The sequence below is a fragment of the Ictidomys tridecemlineatus genome, chromosome 6, assembly GCF_052094955.1.
Source record: "Ictidomys tridecemlineatus isolate mIctTri1 chromosome 6, mIctTri1.hap1, whole genome shotgun sequence".
NCBI classification, from domain to species: Eukaryota; Metazoa; Chordata; class Mammalia; order Rodentia; family Sciuridae; genus Ictidomys; species Ictidomys tridecemlineatus.
In genome coordinates, this window is record NC_135482.1 from 18,697,221 (window position 1) to 18,715,785 (window position 18,565).

The 18,565-nt window shown below is 36.4% G+C and overlaps 1 protein-coding gene across 5 annotated transcripts in view; it reads right to left on the reverse strand.

Annotated features, from left to right (window-relative positions):
• Positions 1–18,565, reverse strand: part of Ano4 (anoctamin 4) — a 384,018-nt gene that overhangs the window by 22,799 nt on the left and 342,654 nt on the right. For all 5 annotated transcript variants that reach the window (XM_078052935.1, XM_021724481.3, XM_040279417.2 and 2 more), the window contains 5 exons: positions 12,098–12,134; positions 5,141–5,252; positions 4,147–4,204; positions 3,911–4,008; positions 2,187–2,329 (listed from right to left, as the gene is read on the reverse strand). In XM_078052935.1, the coding sequence (XP_077909061.1) occupies positions 2,187–2,329; positions 3,911–4,008; positions 4,147–4,204; positions 5,141–5,252; positions 12,098–12,134 (448 nt within the window). The remainder of the gene's footprint in view (positions 1–2,186; positions 2,330–3,910; positions 4,009–4,146; positions 4,205–5,140; positions 5,253–12,097; positions 12,135–18,565) is intronic.

The window sequence follows — 18,565 nt, forward strand, 5'->3', positions numbered from 1 at the left end:
CAAGAATATGTTCTCTACAATCTGTTCATGTGGATATCAAAAAAAGAAAAACTAATCTACAGCATTCAAAGTGATCGCAGAGGTTGTTATGTATGGAAGGGGGGACAAAAGAACTTTCTTAGATACTCATAATATTCTGTTGCTTAATCTAGTTCACAGGATGGCAAACTATTTTTATAAGGAGTCAGACACTAAATATTGCTGGCTTTAATGTCTCGGACACAACTATTCCACTTGGCTGTAATAGTGTAAAAGCAGCTATAGTTAATATGTAAATAAGTGGGTATCATTGTGTTCCAATAAAGCTTTACTTAGAAAAAGATACTGGACTGAATTTGGTTTGTGGGTAGTGTGTAGTGGTTAGCCACACTCTCATCTACATGCATTTGTGTGTAAACTTGTGAAAATTCATTGCTCTGTACAATTTCTATATTTCTCTCTACATATGCAATTCAGTGAGTTACAATATTAAAACAACAACAAAGCCGGGAAGTGAAAAGAAAAATAAAACCAGCAGGAACAGAAGTAAGCTGTTGGAATTCACCCATCTGCTTGCAATGCTTCTCATATTTGTTTTATGGTGAAAAGATACTGCAGTATTTGGAGCACTACCAATTCTAGCCACATAAATACCTTTTTTCAAGAGCTTGATATACTCACATTATCGTTCATTTCCTTCTTTATGGGAGAAAGAGTCCATTAAGAGATCTAAAAGTGGTTAGTTCTTATAATGAATTCCCTTTATTAAGTTTTATTATTAATGATCCAATTGATTTCTTTTCCAAGTTATATCATTCTGCCATTTTATAATTGAAACTCTGAAAACATCAGTGGATACTTGGGACATAAGCAATCTAAGAAACATTAAGTGTTAATTCTACTACTCCTTTAATTTTCAGAATTGCCTAGAAAGGATGGCTTCCTTCAGAAATAATGTATCTTGCCCATTCCTAATCCTGTTTTCACTCCAGTATAATAGAGCTTCAAAAATAATAAATAAAATGTATACATAATCTATCTGCTAAGAGATATTACTTAATATCTTTTTGTCTCTGTTTTCTCTTCTATAAAGTGGGAATGATAGTAAGAGTAACCCTTTGTGCAGATCAAGTGAGTTAGTGAATGGAAAGCTCAGAACAATGCCTGACTCATTAGTATATGTTTACATTACCATTATTATTATTTTCCTATATTTCTTATCTCCTAGAGGGGATATAATGATACAGTTAACAAAGAGGTTTCACAGTTCATAAATTACAGGTTTGACATTTGAACCTAGGGAATTTGCTTCCAAAGTCCATGCTCGGAGATACAGTCTAAGAGAACTAGCTTGGGTTTGATTCTAGATGATCTGATTCCATAACTGTAAAGTGCAGGATAGGTTAAGCATTCCCATCTCTGAACACTTTCCTCCCACAACAGAAATGACTGCTCCCCACTATACCTCTTACTGATTCATGTCACAGAATCTATGACACTTTATTGCAGTTACTCTTTTCTCTCTTTATCAGTGTGTGTGTGTGTGTGTGTGTGTGTGTGTGTGTGTGTGTGTGTATGTGTATGTGTACTGGGGATTAAACCCAGTCTTCATGCATGCTGGGCACAAGCTCTACCATTGGGCTACATCCCCAGCCCTTTTATCAGTTTTGAGACAGTCTCACTAAACTGGCCTCAACATTGTGACCCTCCTGCCTCAGCTTCCCAAGTAGCTGGGATTACAGGTATGCCACCATACCTGGCTGCAGTAACTCTTTATATCTCTTGTTCTCTCTCACTAGCCTGTGCACTCTTTGAAAGCTGGGCACTGTGCCTTACTCTTTTTTTGAATCTCTGGTGCCAGATACAGTGTCTCCCTGGCATTTCATGAAGTTCAACAAATATCAGCTGAATGAGGGATCAATCACTGCATGAATGCTAACTCCTTTAATTTGATGCATCAAATTTCTCAATTCATTTTGTGTTCTGGTGACTCAGTACAAGGGACAAGACAATGTCATGAATAGTTTGAATTTCAATAGACTTTGGGCATTATCCCTATGGATTGAATTTCTTAAATGAAGACATTCTTCCCTCTGTATTTAGCTTGGGAGACCCACACACAGATGGCTTCCATGATAATGGGTGTATTGCAATTGAATATAGCTAGAGATCTGTAATTAAGAGGGTAAAAGAGAATATTTCCATACTCATTTCCAAGTACTCATCAAAGAGTCCATAGGCATTCATTGGCTGAAGGTTGTAGTCCTTTTCCCATTGTGGGAAGTTTACTTTCCTTTCAGTCCCATGTTCTTGACGTACTTTTCTTCTAGTCCACCAGTTCTGAATTAACCTGTACAAAAAGATCAATTTCTTACCAAAAAAGAAACTACTCATAAGACTTAATTAATAAGAAAGAGAATAGTTAGAATTTAGAGCCATGTTAAAAAAAAGAAACTCATGCATGTAAGCAGAATGACTGATGAACTTCTTTCAAGCGTTCATGAAATGATCTCATGCTTCGTGCATAGAGGACTGAGTGTATCTATAAACTGACTTCTCTGCAACACCCAGCCAAGTGATAATAGGCCTAAGTTGCTTAATGAGCAGTCTTCTTATGTGAGTGCCGACCTGCATATTCTGACTTCAGGGACCCAGAAAACCTGCAAACCCACAAAAATGCTTCCTCTCTTGGGAGATGGTCGCCTGTAATTTGACAACTGGACTGGAGCTCTAACTTCCAATAAAATACATTTCACATTGGTGAAATTACACATTAATCCTCAGCAGTGTTCAGGAGTACAATTCATAATATGGTTAAGGAAATGCATCAGAGTATGCAGGTTGTGCTGTAGGGTACAAGGAAAAAGGAAAAAGTTGAAGGGCACCTAGGAGTTCAAATTCCAAAAGAAAAATCATGCGAAATAAAAGAGTATCAAAGACAAACTCTTCCCACTTCACAATATGTCTGTCTTATTAGAGGTCAAAATTCAGTTCCCCTGATGCCTAGGACATTGTCTAGGCATATACACAGTATATGGCTTATACTGTGAAGTAGAATATCATACTCCTATTTTTGTTTTATGTTTTATTTTATTTATGTTTTACAGAAACATCAAATACTTGGAATATGATTTCTAAATAAATTCAAGAATAGAAAATTAGTGACATTGATTCTGACAGGGAGCTAAGGGAAGATGTTTTGAAGTGGACCAAATTCAGCTAATCATTCTAGAAGAGTGGTCCTCTCTGAGACCTGTGGATCTTGATGTCCCCGCTAGAGACTCAGAGCCAACATGGAACCCAATGGGTATGGAGTTACAGCAGACATAAAAGTGTTGCTGAATATGTTCCCCTAAAACTAAACTGACCAGAACTGAACAAGCACAGCAGAGCTGAAGTTTATCTTTGCAAACATCATGCAAGTTTTGCCCAATGCCATGGACAGAAAAATATTATTTCCAGGTGCTAATGCCTTAGAAATACACCTATTTATTTTGAGAATTCTTGAACTTTACTCCTTTCCATAAGTTCTTTTTTTCTGTAGTCTGAATTTAGTGTAGTTTTTTTAAAAAATGCCATTCTAATTTATCACAGGAATGGTGAGGTGGCGATCTTATTAATAAGTAAAGAGCTATGGACTTAAACAATGGTGGAGCCTAAAGGGTCAAAAGCATCACTTAAAGCATCTTGCAGGCCAATATTTAATATTTAGGGGACTACAGAGACTTCATAAAGAACATTCACTTTCATTCACGTGACCTGTGCTAAATCTCCCCATAGAGCCAATGTGTGTTTTCATGACTGCCTTTGAATATCTAAGTGTGACGCTTGCTTGATTGCCAAGTCTGCATTGCTTATCTTACTTGCCACACCCAGAAATGCCAATAAGGAGCAATGCTGCCTGTCAATGATAGACATCTAAGGTACTTACGGGTAGCCAAGTTCCATGAAATTATTCCAGGTCTGCTTTAGCACCATTATAATACCCATTTGCATACAGAGATCAATAAGGCATCCACTAGGGTGGCACTGCAAGGTAAGCAAACACAGAAATTCAAGAATCAATGGTGAGGAAGAAAGGGTGTCTGCTTCTAATTTGCATAAAGTTTCCATAGGGCTGTTTCATGTGAGTATGTAGGAAAAAAGAAAGGAGGGGAGAATACAGACCTCTTCTAGTCTCCACCTGTTTATCAGCCTCAAGTAGGCACCTGGGTGTCCTGTGAATCTTTAACATACAGAAAAACAAATCATTAGCATTCTGTAAGTCTAAGCTTTCCGTGAATATTATATTCAGTTTAGAACATCCTCCAAAGTAAATTATGGGTGCAGTCAAGTATCAGGTTGAAAGAATTAGGAAGCCCTCCAGAGCTGTCATAACTATAGCTCTTGGAATTCTCCAGGGGACATTTTTCTTCCGGCTTTCCATCCAGTTCCTAGCAGCAGGGGCCAGTTCTTCCTGCTTGCTATAAATTTTAACATTTTCTGCTGAAAAGCAGGTGCTTTAGTTGGGGTAAGCAACAGTTTTACTGGTTCCTTTAAACATATTTGATGCTTTTGAATAATAGTCATGCTTTTTAAAATAAAATCAAGCTGTTCATAATTTCATGCTATTGGAGTAGCTAAAAAACTACATGCATCTCACTGAAACCCTATACCTGACTCCTTTCCCTACTCTCCTGAAATGCTTCCAGGTGCCGTGGAATTCATGGGGCATTACCACTAAGCATAGAATCCCTCCTAAATCCTCATAACTGCTAGATTTAAAGTTACATAGTATTCTCTGGTATTCATTCTATCCCCTTTCCTAGGCGGGGGGCAGGATGTTCTTCCCTCTTAGAGATTTAGGATATGCTGTAGGATTATACCCCTATGCCACCTGCTTTCACAGGTGTGAGTCTCTGGGGCCTTCTGCAGGTATAGATATTGGTCAGATGTTTTCAATACATCATTCACAGGTGCAAGTAAACCATTTGCATTAGCAATAAAAGATACAGAGCACTTCTGAGTGGAGACTATTTTTGGGGATTCATTTGGAAAGGGAAAGGAAGTCAATGTTCTCTTTTTACATTTTGAGATGGGCTTCTCTATCACCTTTGCTAGTGGACTCTGAGTGTTCTGTCCCCGCCTGGCATAAGTAGGTGTGGAGGGGTCAGGTTTTTACCTTCCAAGGAAGAATGCGATGTAAAACGTGGAGCTATTCAGATTGACAAACTGAAAAAGAAACATTTTCAAGGTGAAGCTGTTCTCCCATTCGGACTCTGTGCGAGGCTGCTCTGTGGACAAAAGAGGAGCAGAGTTTGAGGGGCTGAATTTGACCCCTCTCAACTTCTTGCCTCCCTCTCTCCACACAGGAGATACCAGTTTGCCTACAGCTGACATGTGATGGAACAGACCATGCATGAGACAAATCCTCAAACTCACAGACCAGCCCCAGTAAGAGTTCGGTGTGAAGTAGCAACTGATGTACCTGAAGGATACATTCAGTGTTCAGAGTGTTCTGCTGTTATGGGATCCCTGGAGAGTATGAAGCAGGGACAGGTAAAATGAATGGGGACTCATCCCCAGACCTGGCTCTCTGCAGTAGCTTTGCGTTTTCCTTTTTGTTTCTACCTTCATCGTGGGGCCTATGTGGGGTCAGGTGGCCTCCCAGCTCCTAATGATTCCTTGGTCTCCACTCCTAGTTCCAGTGCTGCACAGGCTGCTGCATATCATGGAATACAGAGTATTTGACTTGGATGTCTTCACCCTCATCTACCATTTTCCATTCTCACAGGCAAACATTAAGATGACCTCTTTCCTAGAGCTTTTCCTGTATATATCACCACTGTGTCTTATAATTTTCTGACCTCAGTCAGGAGCTGATTGTCATCTCCTCATATTTCGACTTTCACAGACCAAAGGCTTTTTGGACACTGTGATGTGAACCAAAATATAGCTCTAGTTGCCCCTTAAGGTCAAATCTCCAACTTAAAATCTCATGTCAGATGCCCTTATCCTTCCCTAGGAGCTCAATCCTCACCTCAAGGAGGGTCAAAGAAAATGTATTTAATGCAATAGCATTTTATCTGTTTCTACATTCCCTGAGCTTTTAATTACTCATTTAACATTTCACCCCATCATTTCTTTTTCCATGAATTATAACTCAAAATGCTTCCTGGAAGCAAATCTGAGAAGGAAAGGGAGAAAGAAAGAGAACCTGATTTAAAGTGGTTTAAAATGTCAATTTTAGAACAAGGCCATACTGCTGTCCAGGGCAGGAAAGACAAAGAATTCTTGGAGGGTTTTAGTTTCATTTCACTTCTGCTGACTGAGTCCTAGTTACATGTGAAGGTTTTCTGGGTTGTCAGCCAGCTGAGTTCCCAGATGTTTCAATGATGGATGGACCAAGGCTGTATCTCCACAGCCAGGGTCAAGCTATCACCAGACACAGCCTACCAATGGACAGTTACCTCCTCCATGAACATAAAGCTCTTTCTATCTTTTTGGACAAGGTGTGATGGTGATGGAAGATGTCAATGATATTAAAGGAGATACAGTAAAATGGCTAGCTGTGTATCTGGTGTATAGACTCAAGAAATGGCATCTATTAGTAATAATGACTGTTATAAATAAAAACAGTTTTGTGATCTTCCCCTTTCTGGACAAGCTACATAAGGGAATCTATTAAAACAATTACCCATGGGAGCTTGTAATTTTCCCAAACTGCATAATGACTAAAATCTCATCAATATCCAGCAAAATTAAGCTTCAAATTTAATGACAAAATAAAAACCTTCTATGATAAACAAAAATTAAAAGAATTCACAATGAGAAAGCCTGCATTACAGAATGTTCTAGGCAAAATATTCAATGAAGACAAAATGAAAAACAACAATGAAAATCAGCAAACAGAGGAACTACCCAAAGGGAAAATCCAATCAAAGAAGAAACCAACTCAAGTTAAAAATCATACATAATCTAAAATGACCAGGAATACAAACCTTGTCTCAAAAATAACCCTGAATGTTAATGGCCTAAACTCATCAATTAAAAGATATAGACTGGCAGATTGGATTTTAATAAAAAGATCAAACAATATGCTTCCTTCAAGAGACTCATCTTCAGAAAAGATATCCACAGACTGAAGGTGAAAAGATGGGAAAAAACATAACACTTATATGAGCAACGTAAATAAGTAGGGTTTCCATTCTAATGTCAGATAAAGTGGACTTCAAACCAAAGTTAGTCAAAAGAGATCAAGAAGAGCATTTCATACTGCTTAAGGGAAACATACATCAACAAGACATAATAATCATAAATATCTATGCCCCAAACAATGGAGCATCTATGTATATCAAACATATACAATTTCAAGAAGCAAACAGAACACAACACAATAATACTGGGTGATTTTAACACACCTCTCCCACCACTGGATAGATCTTCCAAATAAAAACTAAACAAAAAACTATAGAACTCAATAATACAATCAATGACTTAGACTTAACACACATAGAGTATCCATCCCTCATTGAGCAAATACACCTTCTTCTCAGTAGCACATGATCCTTCTCTAAAATACACCATATATTATGCCACAAAGCAACTCTCAGTAAATTCCAAAAAATAGAGATACTACCCTGTATTCTATAATGAAATGAAACTAGAAATCAATGATAAAATAAAATGATAAATGATAAAATATAGTAGCTATTCCAACACCTGGAGACTAAATAATATGATATTGAATGAGCAATGGATAGCAGAAGACATCAGGAAGGAGATAAAACAATTCTTAGAGGTAAATGAGAACACTCTACAACCTATCAAAATCTCTGGGACACTATGAAGGCAGTGCTAAGAGGAAAGTTCATTGCATTGAGCTCATTCATTAAAAAAGAATAAAAAGCCAACAAATAAATGACCAAACATTATATCTCAAAGCCCTAGAAAAAGGAGAACAAATCAACACCAAAAGTAGTAGAAGACAGGAAATAATAAAAATCAGAGATGAAATCAATGAAATTAAAAGAAACAATTGAAAAAATTGACAAAATGAAAGTTGGTACTTTGAAAAAAAATTAATTGTTAAACACTTAGCCATTCTAATGAAGAGAAAGAGAGAAAACTTAAATTACTGAAATTTGTGATGCAAAAGGAAATATCATGATGGGCATTATTGAAATACTGAAGATAATTAGAACTTATTTTGAAAATTTATACTCCAATAAAATAGAAAACCTCAGTGACACCAACAAATTTCTAGAAACATATGATCTACTCAAACTGAATCAGGAGGACAACTACAATGTAAATAGATCAATTTCAAGCAAGAAAATAGAAGATACCATCAAAAGCCTACCAACCAAGAAACCCAAGACAGACAGATTCTCAGCAGAGTTCTATAAGACATTCAAAGAAGAATGAATACCAATACTCCTCCAATTATTCCATGAAATAGAAAAGGAGGTCCCTTCCAAATTCATTCTTTAAGGCTAGTATCACCCTGATACCAAAACCAGAAAAAGACATCAAGACTAATATCCCTGATGAACACAGATGCAAAAATTCTCAATAAAATCCTGGCCAATCACATACAAAAACATATTAAAAAGATAGTGTACTACGATCAAGTGTGGTTCATCCTAGGAATGCAAGGTTGGTTCAACATACAGAAATCAATAAATATAATACATCACATCAATAGACTTAAAGACAAGAATCATATGATTATCTGAATAGATGCTGAAAATGCATCTGACAAAATACAGCACCTCTTCATGCTCAAAACACTAGAAAAACTAGGACTAGTAGGATCATACTCAACATTGTAAAGGCTGTCTATGCTAAGCCCAAGGCCAACATCATTCTAAATGGAGAAAAATTGGAAGCATTCCCTCTAAAAACTGGTACAAGACAGTGATGTCCTCTTTCACTACTTGTATTCAACATAGTCTTGAAATTCTAGCCAGAGCAATCAGACAGACAAAAGAAATTAAAGGTACACACAGGAAAAGAAGAACTCAAACTATCACTATTTGTCATGACATGATTCTATATTAGAAGATCCAAAAATTCTACTAGAAAACTTCTAGAACTAATCAATGAATTCAGCAAAGTAGCAGGATATAAAATCAATATCCATAAATCAAATGCATTTCTATATGTAAGTGATGAATCCACTGAAAGAAAAATTAGAAAAACTGCACCATTCAAAATAGCCTCAAAAAATATAAAATACTTGGGGATCAATCTAAGAAAAGAGGTGAAAGACCTCTAAAATGAAAACTAAGCAATACCAAAGAATGAAATTGAAGATCTTAGAAGGTGAAAAGATCTCTTAGATAGGCAGAGTTAATATTGTCAAAATGTCCATACTACCAAAAGTGTCATGCAGATTTAATGCAATCCCTCTTAAAATCCCAATGACATTTTTATAGAATTAGAAAAAACAATTGTGAAATTCATTTGGAAAAATAAGAGACCCATAATAGCCAAAGCAATCCTTAGCAAAAAAAAAAAAAAAAAAAAAAGTAAAACAGGAGGCATCACAATACCAGACCTTAAACTACAGAGAAATAATAACAAAAACAGCATGATATTGGCACCAAAACAGACATGTAGACCAATAGTACAGAATAGAAGACCAGAGACCAACCCACATTAATACATTTATCTCATACTACACAAAGGCATCAAAAACATACATTGGAGAAAATATAGCCTCTTCAACAAATGGTGCTTGGAAGACTGGAAATTCAAATGTAGCAAAATGAAATTAAGCCTCTATCTTTCACCACGCACAAAACTTAACTCAAAGTAAATCAAGGACCTAGGAATTAGACCAGAGACTCTGCCCCTAACAGAAGAAAAAGTAGGCCCAAATCTTCATCATATTGGATTAGGCCCCGACTTCCTTAACAAGACCCCTAAAGCACAAGAAATAAAATCAAGAATCAATAAATGGGATGGATTCAAACCAAAAAGCTTCTCCTTAGCAAAAGAAACAATCATTGAGGTGAAGAGAGAACCTATAGTCTGGGAGCAAATTTTTACCATATGCACATTAGATAGAGTACTAATCTCCAAGATATATATAAATACTCAAAAACTCACAACAATAACCAAAAAAACTAACCTAATCAATAAATGGGCTAAGGAACTGAACAGGCACATCTCAGAAGAAGATATACAAGTGATCAACAAACACATGAAAAAGTGTTCAACATCTTCAGTGATTAGAGAAATGCAAATTAAAACTAAGATTTTATCTCACCCCAGTCACAATGGCAGTTACCATGAATACAAGCAATAAGAAGTGCTGGAGAGGATGTAGAGAAAAAGGTTCACTCATACATTGCTGGTGGGAGTGCAAATTGGTGAAACCATTTTGGAAAGTAGTGTGGAGATTCCTCAGAAAACTTGGAATAAAACTACCATTTTATCCAGCTATCCCACCCCTCAGGGTATAAACTATAGCATACTATAGTGACATGGCCACACCAATGTTTATAGCAGCTGAATTCATAATAGCTAGACTGTGGAACCAACCTAGATGCCCATCAAAAGATGAATAGATAAAGAAACTGGTATATTTCACAATGGAATATTGTTCATCATTAAAAGAGAATAAAATTATGGCATTTACAGGTAAATAGATGGAATTGGAAAATATAATGTTAAGTGAAATAAGCCAATCCCCCCAAACTAAAGGCCAAATGTTTTCTCATCTATGATGGTGGGGTCTGGGAAGAATGAAGAAACTTTGGATTGGGCAAAAGGGAGGGGAAGAGGGGCTATGTGGGTAGGAAAGATGGTAAAATGAGATGGATATCATTATGGGGTACATGTATGATTGCATGAATGGTGTGTCTTTATACCATATACAGCCAGAGAACTGAAATGTTGCACTCCATTTGTGTATGATGAATTGAAATACATTCTGCTGTGCATACAATTATGTAGAACAAATAAAAATAGTAATAAGAAGTTAAAAAAATTAAAAGCTCGTTAATAAAATTTGATACAATTTCCATCTTGGAAATGTGGTAAATGTACTTATGGCTAGCTACCAAGTACTTTTGGCATCAGCGAAATGTTCTTAGAAGTGACTTGTCCTGATGAATGTTATTTCCAAAAATGTCAGTGATTGTTGCTTACCTACATTCCTGATTAACAGGCTCTCCATCTTCAAAACAACTAACTTTGCTGTGATTTCATATTGTTTTGGTTTATATGTGAGGTGTCCCCTGAAATCTCACATGTAGAAAATGCAAGAAGGTTCAGAGAAGAAATGAATGGGTTGTGAGAGCTTTAACACAATCAGTGATTTAATCCTCTAGTAGGGATTAACTAAGTGGCAATTAAAGTGGTAGGGTATGGCTTGAGAAGGTGGGAATTGATGTGAGGCTTTGGTGTATATATTTGAGTCTGGCCATTGGAGTCTCTCTTTTCTTCCTGATGATGTGAACTGTTTCCCTCTGCCACACTCTTCCACTATGCTGTTCTGCCATACCTCAAACCCCTGAGGAATGGAGCCAGCCTTCTATGGATAAAGACCTCTGCAACCATGAGCCCTCAAATAAACTTTTCCTCCTCTACAGTTGATCTGGTTGGGTCCTTTAGTCACAGCAGCAAAAAAGCTGACTAAAATACATACACTATAAAAGTCTGAACTTTTGCTAAATTGCCCAGGCCAGCCTCAAATTCATTGGTTCAAGCAATCCTTCTACCTCAGCCTTCCAAGCAGCCATGACTACAGGAATGCACCACTGTACCTTGATCATTAAATTTTTAATTAAACATTAGTTGTAGGTAATAGCAAATGAACACTTTTCTAATTATACTGGACACTTTATACACATATACTTTTATGATGCTATTTTGTGTGTGTGTGTGTGAAGAGAAAACTTGCTTTAAATCACATTAGCTCATGACACTGTGTTTATGAAGGTTTCAAAGGTCTAGATAGAAAAGATCCTCTAATTATAGACATTTAGAATGTTCTACTGAGGGCGAAGAACAAATTCTTGTATACAATTATAAGTGAAGGGTATAGTTCCGTTTAGCAGAACTTGAGAATGTACTCTGAAATTTACTTTCTAGGCCATAACACTATGAAATAAAATGTTCCACTTACCTAAATTTGTCAGAAGCAGTGCAACCTTTTCATAGAGCTGTAAAATAAATTTTATACATTTAATACATGAACTATACATGTTCTAAAATCTATAATTATAAAGGAAAAAGATCATCAAGTTATGAGTGAGAATAATTTTACTATTATTTACCATTCATTGCTTAAACAATGAAAACATTGTGAACAATTGTGCTTTTCCTGGGCGAGTCAGAAATGTGTAAGGTTCTATTTTACTAAATTTTAAAAATCTCACTTCTTATTTTGGGATGAAATCCTGTGGCAATGAGACTAGCTGCCACCTAACTCCCAGCTTCCTAGGTGAGTCTCAGCATACTGAATGTAAACTCTGTAAGACTGCTTTTGATGGTAAGATTCTGTAATTTGGTTATTTATGGAATACTTTAAATTCTAGATTACAGTATTCAGACATGCTGAAGCAATCAATAAAATTGGATATTCCCAGAGTTTAGGGTACTCTGCTCTTCCATTTGTATACTAGATGTACCTTGAGCTCACCCAATCATCTGATAGATGGTCCTAAGAGTGAACTGAGGGTGTGTGTGTGTGTGTGTGTGTGTGTGTGTGTGTATGTGGGCGCGCGCGCGTGCACGGGCATACACATGCATGCACGCAGAACGTATAGTTTAGGGCAAATTCAGTTGTAGGAGATTCACCAGAGAGGGTATGAATTAAATGGAAGAGCAAGTGTTCTCTCTAAAAAGAAAGATGATAAATGAAAAAATAAAAGGAAAACTAGTCTAATGGATTTGAACAACATGAAAATTAAAACCATATTTAGATTAAAGTTGTTAAAGCACACTGGTTACAATTCCCCAGGCTGGTATTACAACTTTACCACCCAGCAAGCTGTAGGACTTGGACATGTTACCACATTTCTTCAAACAAACTGTTTCCCTTACATTTAAGTGGCATTTAAGTGGGATGGGAATTGAGTTGAATTTCAGATTCTTCTTAATTTCTAAATTTTCATATGTGAGATTTCTGCTATCTACAGAAACAGGCATAAAATTGGGAGTTTTTTACTCCAACTTTCAGCAATGACCATTTATTATAGTAAGGTTTATGGTTTTCTGTATTGTAATGTAACTAGTATGACAATAAGATCAAATTTTATATAGAAACCTCAGTCTCTTGGGTCCCAATGTTAAAAGAGATTGGTATAATTTTCAGTAAGGAGCTCTGCGGTATAGATTGGTCAAACTTGCTAGATCAAAACAATAAAATTTTTATAAATGACAAATTAGAACAGATGCTTTAAAATCAAACATTTTAGTATCTCAAAGGCATTGTACTATTAAAATTGCTTAATTGTATAATTATCAAGGAACATTAGATTTGACTGGTGAGGCAACTTTAAAAAAAAAAACAATACCCAATTCCTAGTTTATCCTTTTTCTTTTTCCTATTGACATATACTTGTCAAAGTGGGTCAGTGTGCATATTTGTCTCAAAGGTCTTGAGAGCTGATAATATGCCATTGTGATATGAGTATGAACATTGGAAAATAGAAATGTAAAAGAGGAATAACACACAAATCAACATTTGAAAAATAAGGTAAAGTATACAGGAACACAGTAGGGACCCATAGCATTTGTGAGCACCTTATACATTTGTTGAAGATACAAACTAAAGGATAGTGGAACATTGGGCAGGATACAGTAGAACATTCACAGAGAGGCTCGTGGCCAATAAGGGATCTTCAAATGAGTAGTTTATGGAAAAGGCTTGATTTATCACTAAGCAGGTGAGAGAGAAGCCATGGATGGTTGACTCTGATAAAAGCCACAGAAAAATCTTAGTTTTGAAACTTGATTCAACAAATGCTTTCATTTTCCTCTTGCTGAATTAAATCCCCTTTATCATTATATAATGACCTTTGGGTTCTCTTTATTACTTTAAATTTAAAGTCTATTTTATCTTATATAAATATAGCTACTCTTACTTTGGATTCCACTTGCATGAGATATCTTTTTCTATCACTCCATGTTTAAGCTGAGCATCCTCAGAGATAAAATGAGTTTCTTGTAAGCAACATATGGTTGGGTCTTGTTCTTTTCTATACCTTCAGTCACTCTATGCATTTTAATCGAAAAAAATTAATCCATTTACATTTAAGGTAAATATGAAGTAAGGTCTTTGTCTTTGAAGTATGAAGTCACTTTGTCTTTAGCAACTTAGCAAAATTCTGTCTCAAAAAAAAAAAAAGGACTGGGGCTGGGATTCAACCCCTAGTACTAATAATGATGAATGACAACAACAGTCTGGTTGTTATAGCTATAACCAACAAAAAGCTTTCTGACCTTAAGGATATGTCTAAAGTTATGAGCACTTCTAATTTGAAGCATTTTTAATTTGAGCTTGTTTGCCTGAGCAGTGTATGTGAGCTTGTCCTGATCTAAGCCATATTTGGGGATTTCCTTTTTTTTTTTTTTTCTGCAACAAGACATTGTGGTTTTTCACTGTCTACAATAAAATGAAACAAGTGATTCGAATTGATATGACTGAATAAAAAGCACAGTAATAACTTCTAGTTTCCTCCTGAGATGTAGTCCATGTTGGTCTATTTGTCTGACAACCACCATATTGAGACATTCTTTGGTCACTAGTGAAGCAGAATGAAACAGTACGATAAGGAGGAAGAAATTCCATCCTAGTCACTCTATCTTTGAAATATTTATTTTTTCATGATATAAAAAAGTGAAAACCAGTAAATATCCCTTAGTTAAATTGTATAAGGAATTCAGAAAGCTTTTGTAAAATAGTACAAATTTTATTTTTAAAGCACATATAAGTACATACAAATAATCAGATTCAGAAAATAGATGTCTCAATACAGATTTGCTTTTTCATTTAGAATTGGACAAATTCAACAAGAAGTCAGAAACAGAGTATATGATTTTAAATTATTATAATGTTTTAAAATTACAGTCTTTAATGAATATTAACAAAACACTAATCTAATCTCAAGGTTTTTATAATTAGTTAATGGATTAGTATTAATAATGAACATCTAAATGCTGATTTTTTTTGAAAGACTATACTGGGACATTAAAATGTCTTATGTTGAGTTATTTCAGAAGCCAATGAAGATTTTAATTCTGATCTGTTCAAAGCCCCATTATAGTTATTAGTATGCCATCCAATATGCAGATATTTGCTTTCTAAGGGTTTAAATTTTTTGATATTCTGATGAAAATTCTTCCAAACTTTATTATGCATGTGGTTACCTTCATAATGGAATTTGGAAGTGCATATGATAGGAGTGTAAATGTGTGTGCTAGGGTGGAGATTTAGAGAGGGTCAAGGTGGATTAGGCAATTAGTACCTAGTACCCTGCACAAAAGGGTACTAGCTGATGTTGCTTTTAGAGTTCTGATATATGCTTTCTCTGTCTTTCTTCTCTTTGTTATGGCTTATCATTTCCTGCTAGCATCACTATTCTTGACATAGTCATTTTATGTCATTCCAGTTTGACATTGGCTAAGAAATCAGAATATCAAAAGTGTTTACATTGTATCTAAAATTGATGAAAATATACCCTAAGGGGATTCCTAAGAATAATATGTTTTAGTTTCAGTGTGTGGACTCAACCTCATCTTGGCCATTCTGAAACTTTGTTAGGTAAAATAAATTGAATGCATAGTAGCCTAGCTTTCAGTGTGTATTGGTGCTTTGTAATGTCAGCAACTAAATACTTTAATCACCTCTTATGCCCTCTTATGTTAATTTCCTTTTGTCTTGGTTGTGTCTCTTGACATAAAGATTGCTGGGTCAATGGTTTCCCGCTAATAGAGATACTGCTCTGACTACGTTGAAACATGCTCAATATGCACAAGGGCAAGATATTTATAGACCCACTGTGTGTATACAGAAGTTTATTTCATAAGAAGATGCATAAATTAAATTATGATGATGATCCAAGGCTTTGTCCCTATTAAGCATGTACTCTATCACTGAGCTACAATCCCACCCCAAAATTAGATTTTAATAAGATATTGGAGTAAAGAGATGATAAAAATACATTAAGTATTATTTCATTTCATCCTACCTGAGCCCAGAAACTTTCAGTGGTCTGGCTGTTTAGTTAATTTTACTATGAGTTACTCTCCTTCATAACATATATTCCTTAGTTAATATGGAGACTGAGTTGTATGTTGGAGGCAGGGTTAGAATATCAGAGCTGCCAAAATCTACTTTCAATCTCCACTTGACCAAGCAGTCACACAATCATCCTGTCAAAATAATCAGCAATTGTCTCTATTTTCTTTTTTAAAACAACTTCCGATTTGAAGTTTTGTTTTCTGAAATAAAGAAGTTTCCACACATTTCAATACTACTAGTAATGAGTTACCTGTATTTCACCAGCTCAGTAATTACTATTAAAGTTCTTTATTATTGGATGCATAGGATTCTCTTAAGAATCATTCAAGGTTTATTGCTTATGGAATTTAGGAGTGTTTACAGAGATAGAGCTGAGCATGGTGGTACACGCCTATAATCCCAGCAGCTTGGGGGCTGAGACAAGAGAATGGCGAATTCAAAGCCAGCCTCAGCAATAGTGAGGTGCTAAGCAGCTCAGTGAGACCCTGTCTCTAAATAAAATACAAAATAGGGCTGGGGATGTGGCTCAGTGGTCAAATGCCCATGATTTCAATCCCTGGTACCAAACAAACAAACAAAAAACTAGACATGGCAATATTCATAGGTATAATTGTATTGATAATAGTTTTAAATTACTTGGGTTTTAGAAAGTTTAAGTCCTTTTCTAAAAATGTGAGTATTTTAGCACTATGGCCCAGACTTAAATGCAATATAAATGAAGATGGAGGAAGCTATAATTAATTGAACATCTGCTCCATATCTAATATGGTGCTAAGCATATGTATGGTGTCATTTATTCTCTATTACAAACCTCCAAGGTCAGTATTTTTGTATGTAGTTGGCCTCAAAGTCTGACAATGTCAGCTATTACCTTTTATTCTGCAAATAATAACATCAATTTGCTGAATGTCTACTGTTATGGTTTGGTTCTTTAGTGTCCCCTGAAAAGCTTATGTGTTCGGCAATGCAGGCATGTTCAGAGATAAAATAATTAGATTATAAAAGACATAACCTAATTAGTAGATTAATCCATTGGATTAAGTAATAATTTGAAAGGACAATGGGTAGTAACTGTAGGAAAGTGAGGAAAGTGGGGTGTGAGATAGATAGAGAGAGAGAGAGAGAGAGAGAGAGAGAGAGAGAGAGAGAGAGAGAGAATGAGAATTTTAATATTTATTTTTTAGTCTTCGGCGGACACAACATCCCTGTTTGTATGTGGTGCAGAGAATTGAACCTGGGCTGCATGCATGCCAGGTGAGCGCGCTACCACTTGAGCCACATCCCAGCCCTAAGCTGAGAAGCTTTTCTCCAGCATGCCCTTCTGCTATGATGTTCTCTCTCACCCTCAGGCTCAGAGCAATAGAGTCCGTCAATTATGGACTGAAACCTCTGAAACCATAATCTCTGTGTTGTTCTCATCAGGTAATTTGGTCACAGCAATGAAAAGATGACTAACACACACCTAATAGGTATCAGGCCCTGTTCTAAGCACTATGGAATGCCAACAGTAAAAGTCAAAATGGAGAAATGGTTCTGCCATGACAGACCTACATTCCAATGGAGAAGACAGACAACAAACAAAATAAAGAAAATACATACAGTGCATGGTGGAAAATGATATGGAGAAAAAATAAAGAGGCAACAAATATGAAATTGTCAGATGACAAGAGTGAGTTAGAAGTTTAAATAGAACAATGAAGGAAGCCTTTATTAAAGAGGTAATATTTGAACACAGATCTGAAAGAAGTGAGGGAGTAAGTTAAGCAAACCCTAGGGAAGGGGGTGTTCCAGGCAGAGAACAGCAAGGAAAAGTCCTGTGGTGGCAGTATGCCTGGCTAGAGCAGGTGAATCAGGATGAGGTGGGAGGAGATCAGAGATGTCCCAGGGGTCAGAGGAGGGAGAACCTGAAAGGCCACCACGTGAATTTTTACCCTCAGGGAGAGGGGAGCCACTGGACCCCATGAGCAGAGGGGAGACGTGAGCTGATGTATTTGTAAGATGCTCTCCCCGGCTTAGTGTTGGGCCTAGATTGAGGGGAGCCAACCTGCAGGCTGAAGCCCCGTTAGGAAGCCACTGAAGTAATCCAGGAAGGAGCCAGGCTGGGAGTGTGTGCAAGGGGGAGGCTGTGGGAGGAGCTGATTCTGGGAAGAGGGGAGTCCAGTTTTAAAGTGTTGGAGATGGTGGAGTAGCGGCAGTTTGGCCTATGAATTTGGGGCTGAGGGATTGGAGAGAGGTCTGGGTTGAAATGTGCAATTGGTAAGTGTGAAATCATCCTGATTTTTTCTTTGCAGGGTGATCTCAAGGAAATGTTTTAGATACTAACTACCTTCTCAATCCTCAAAATAA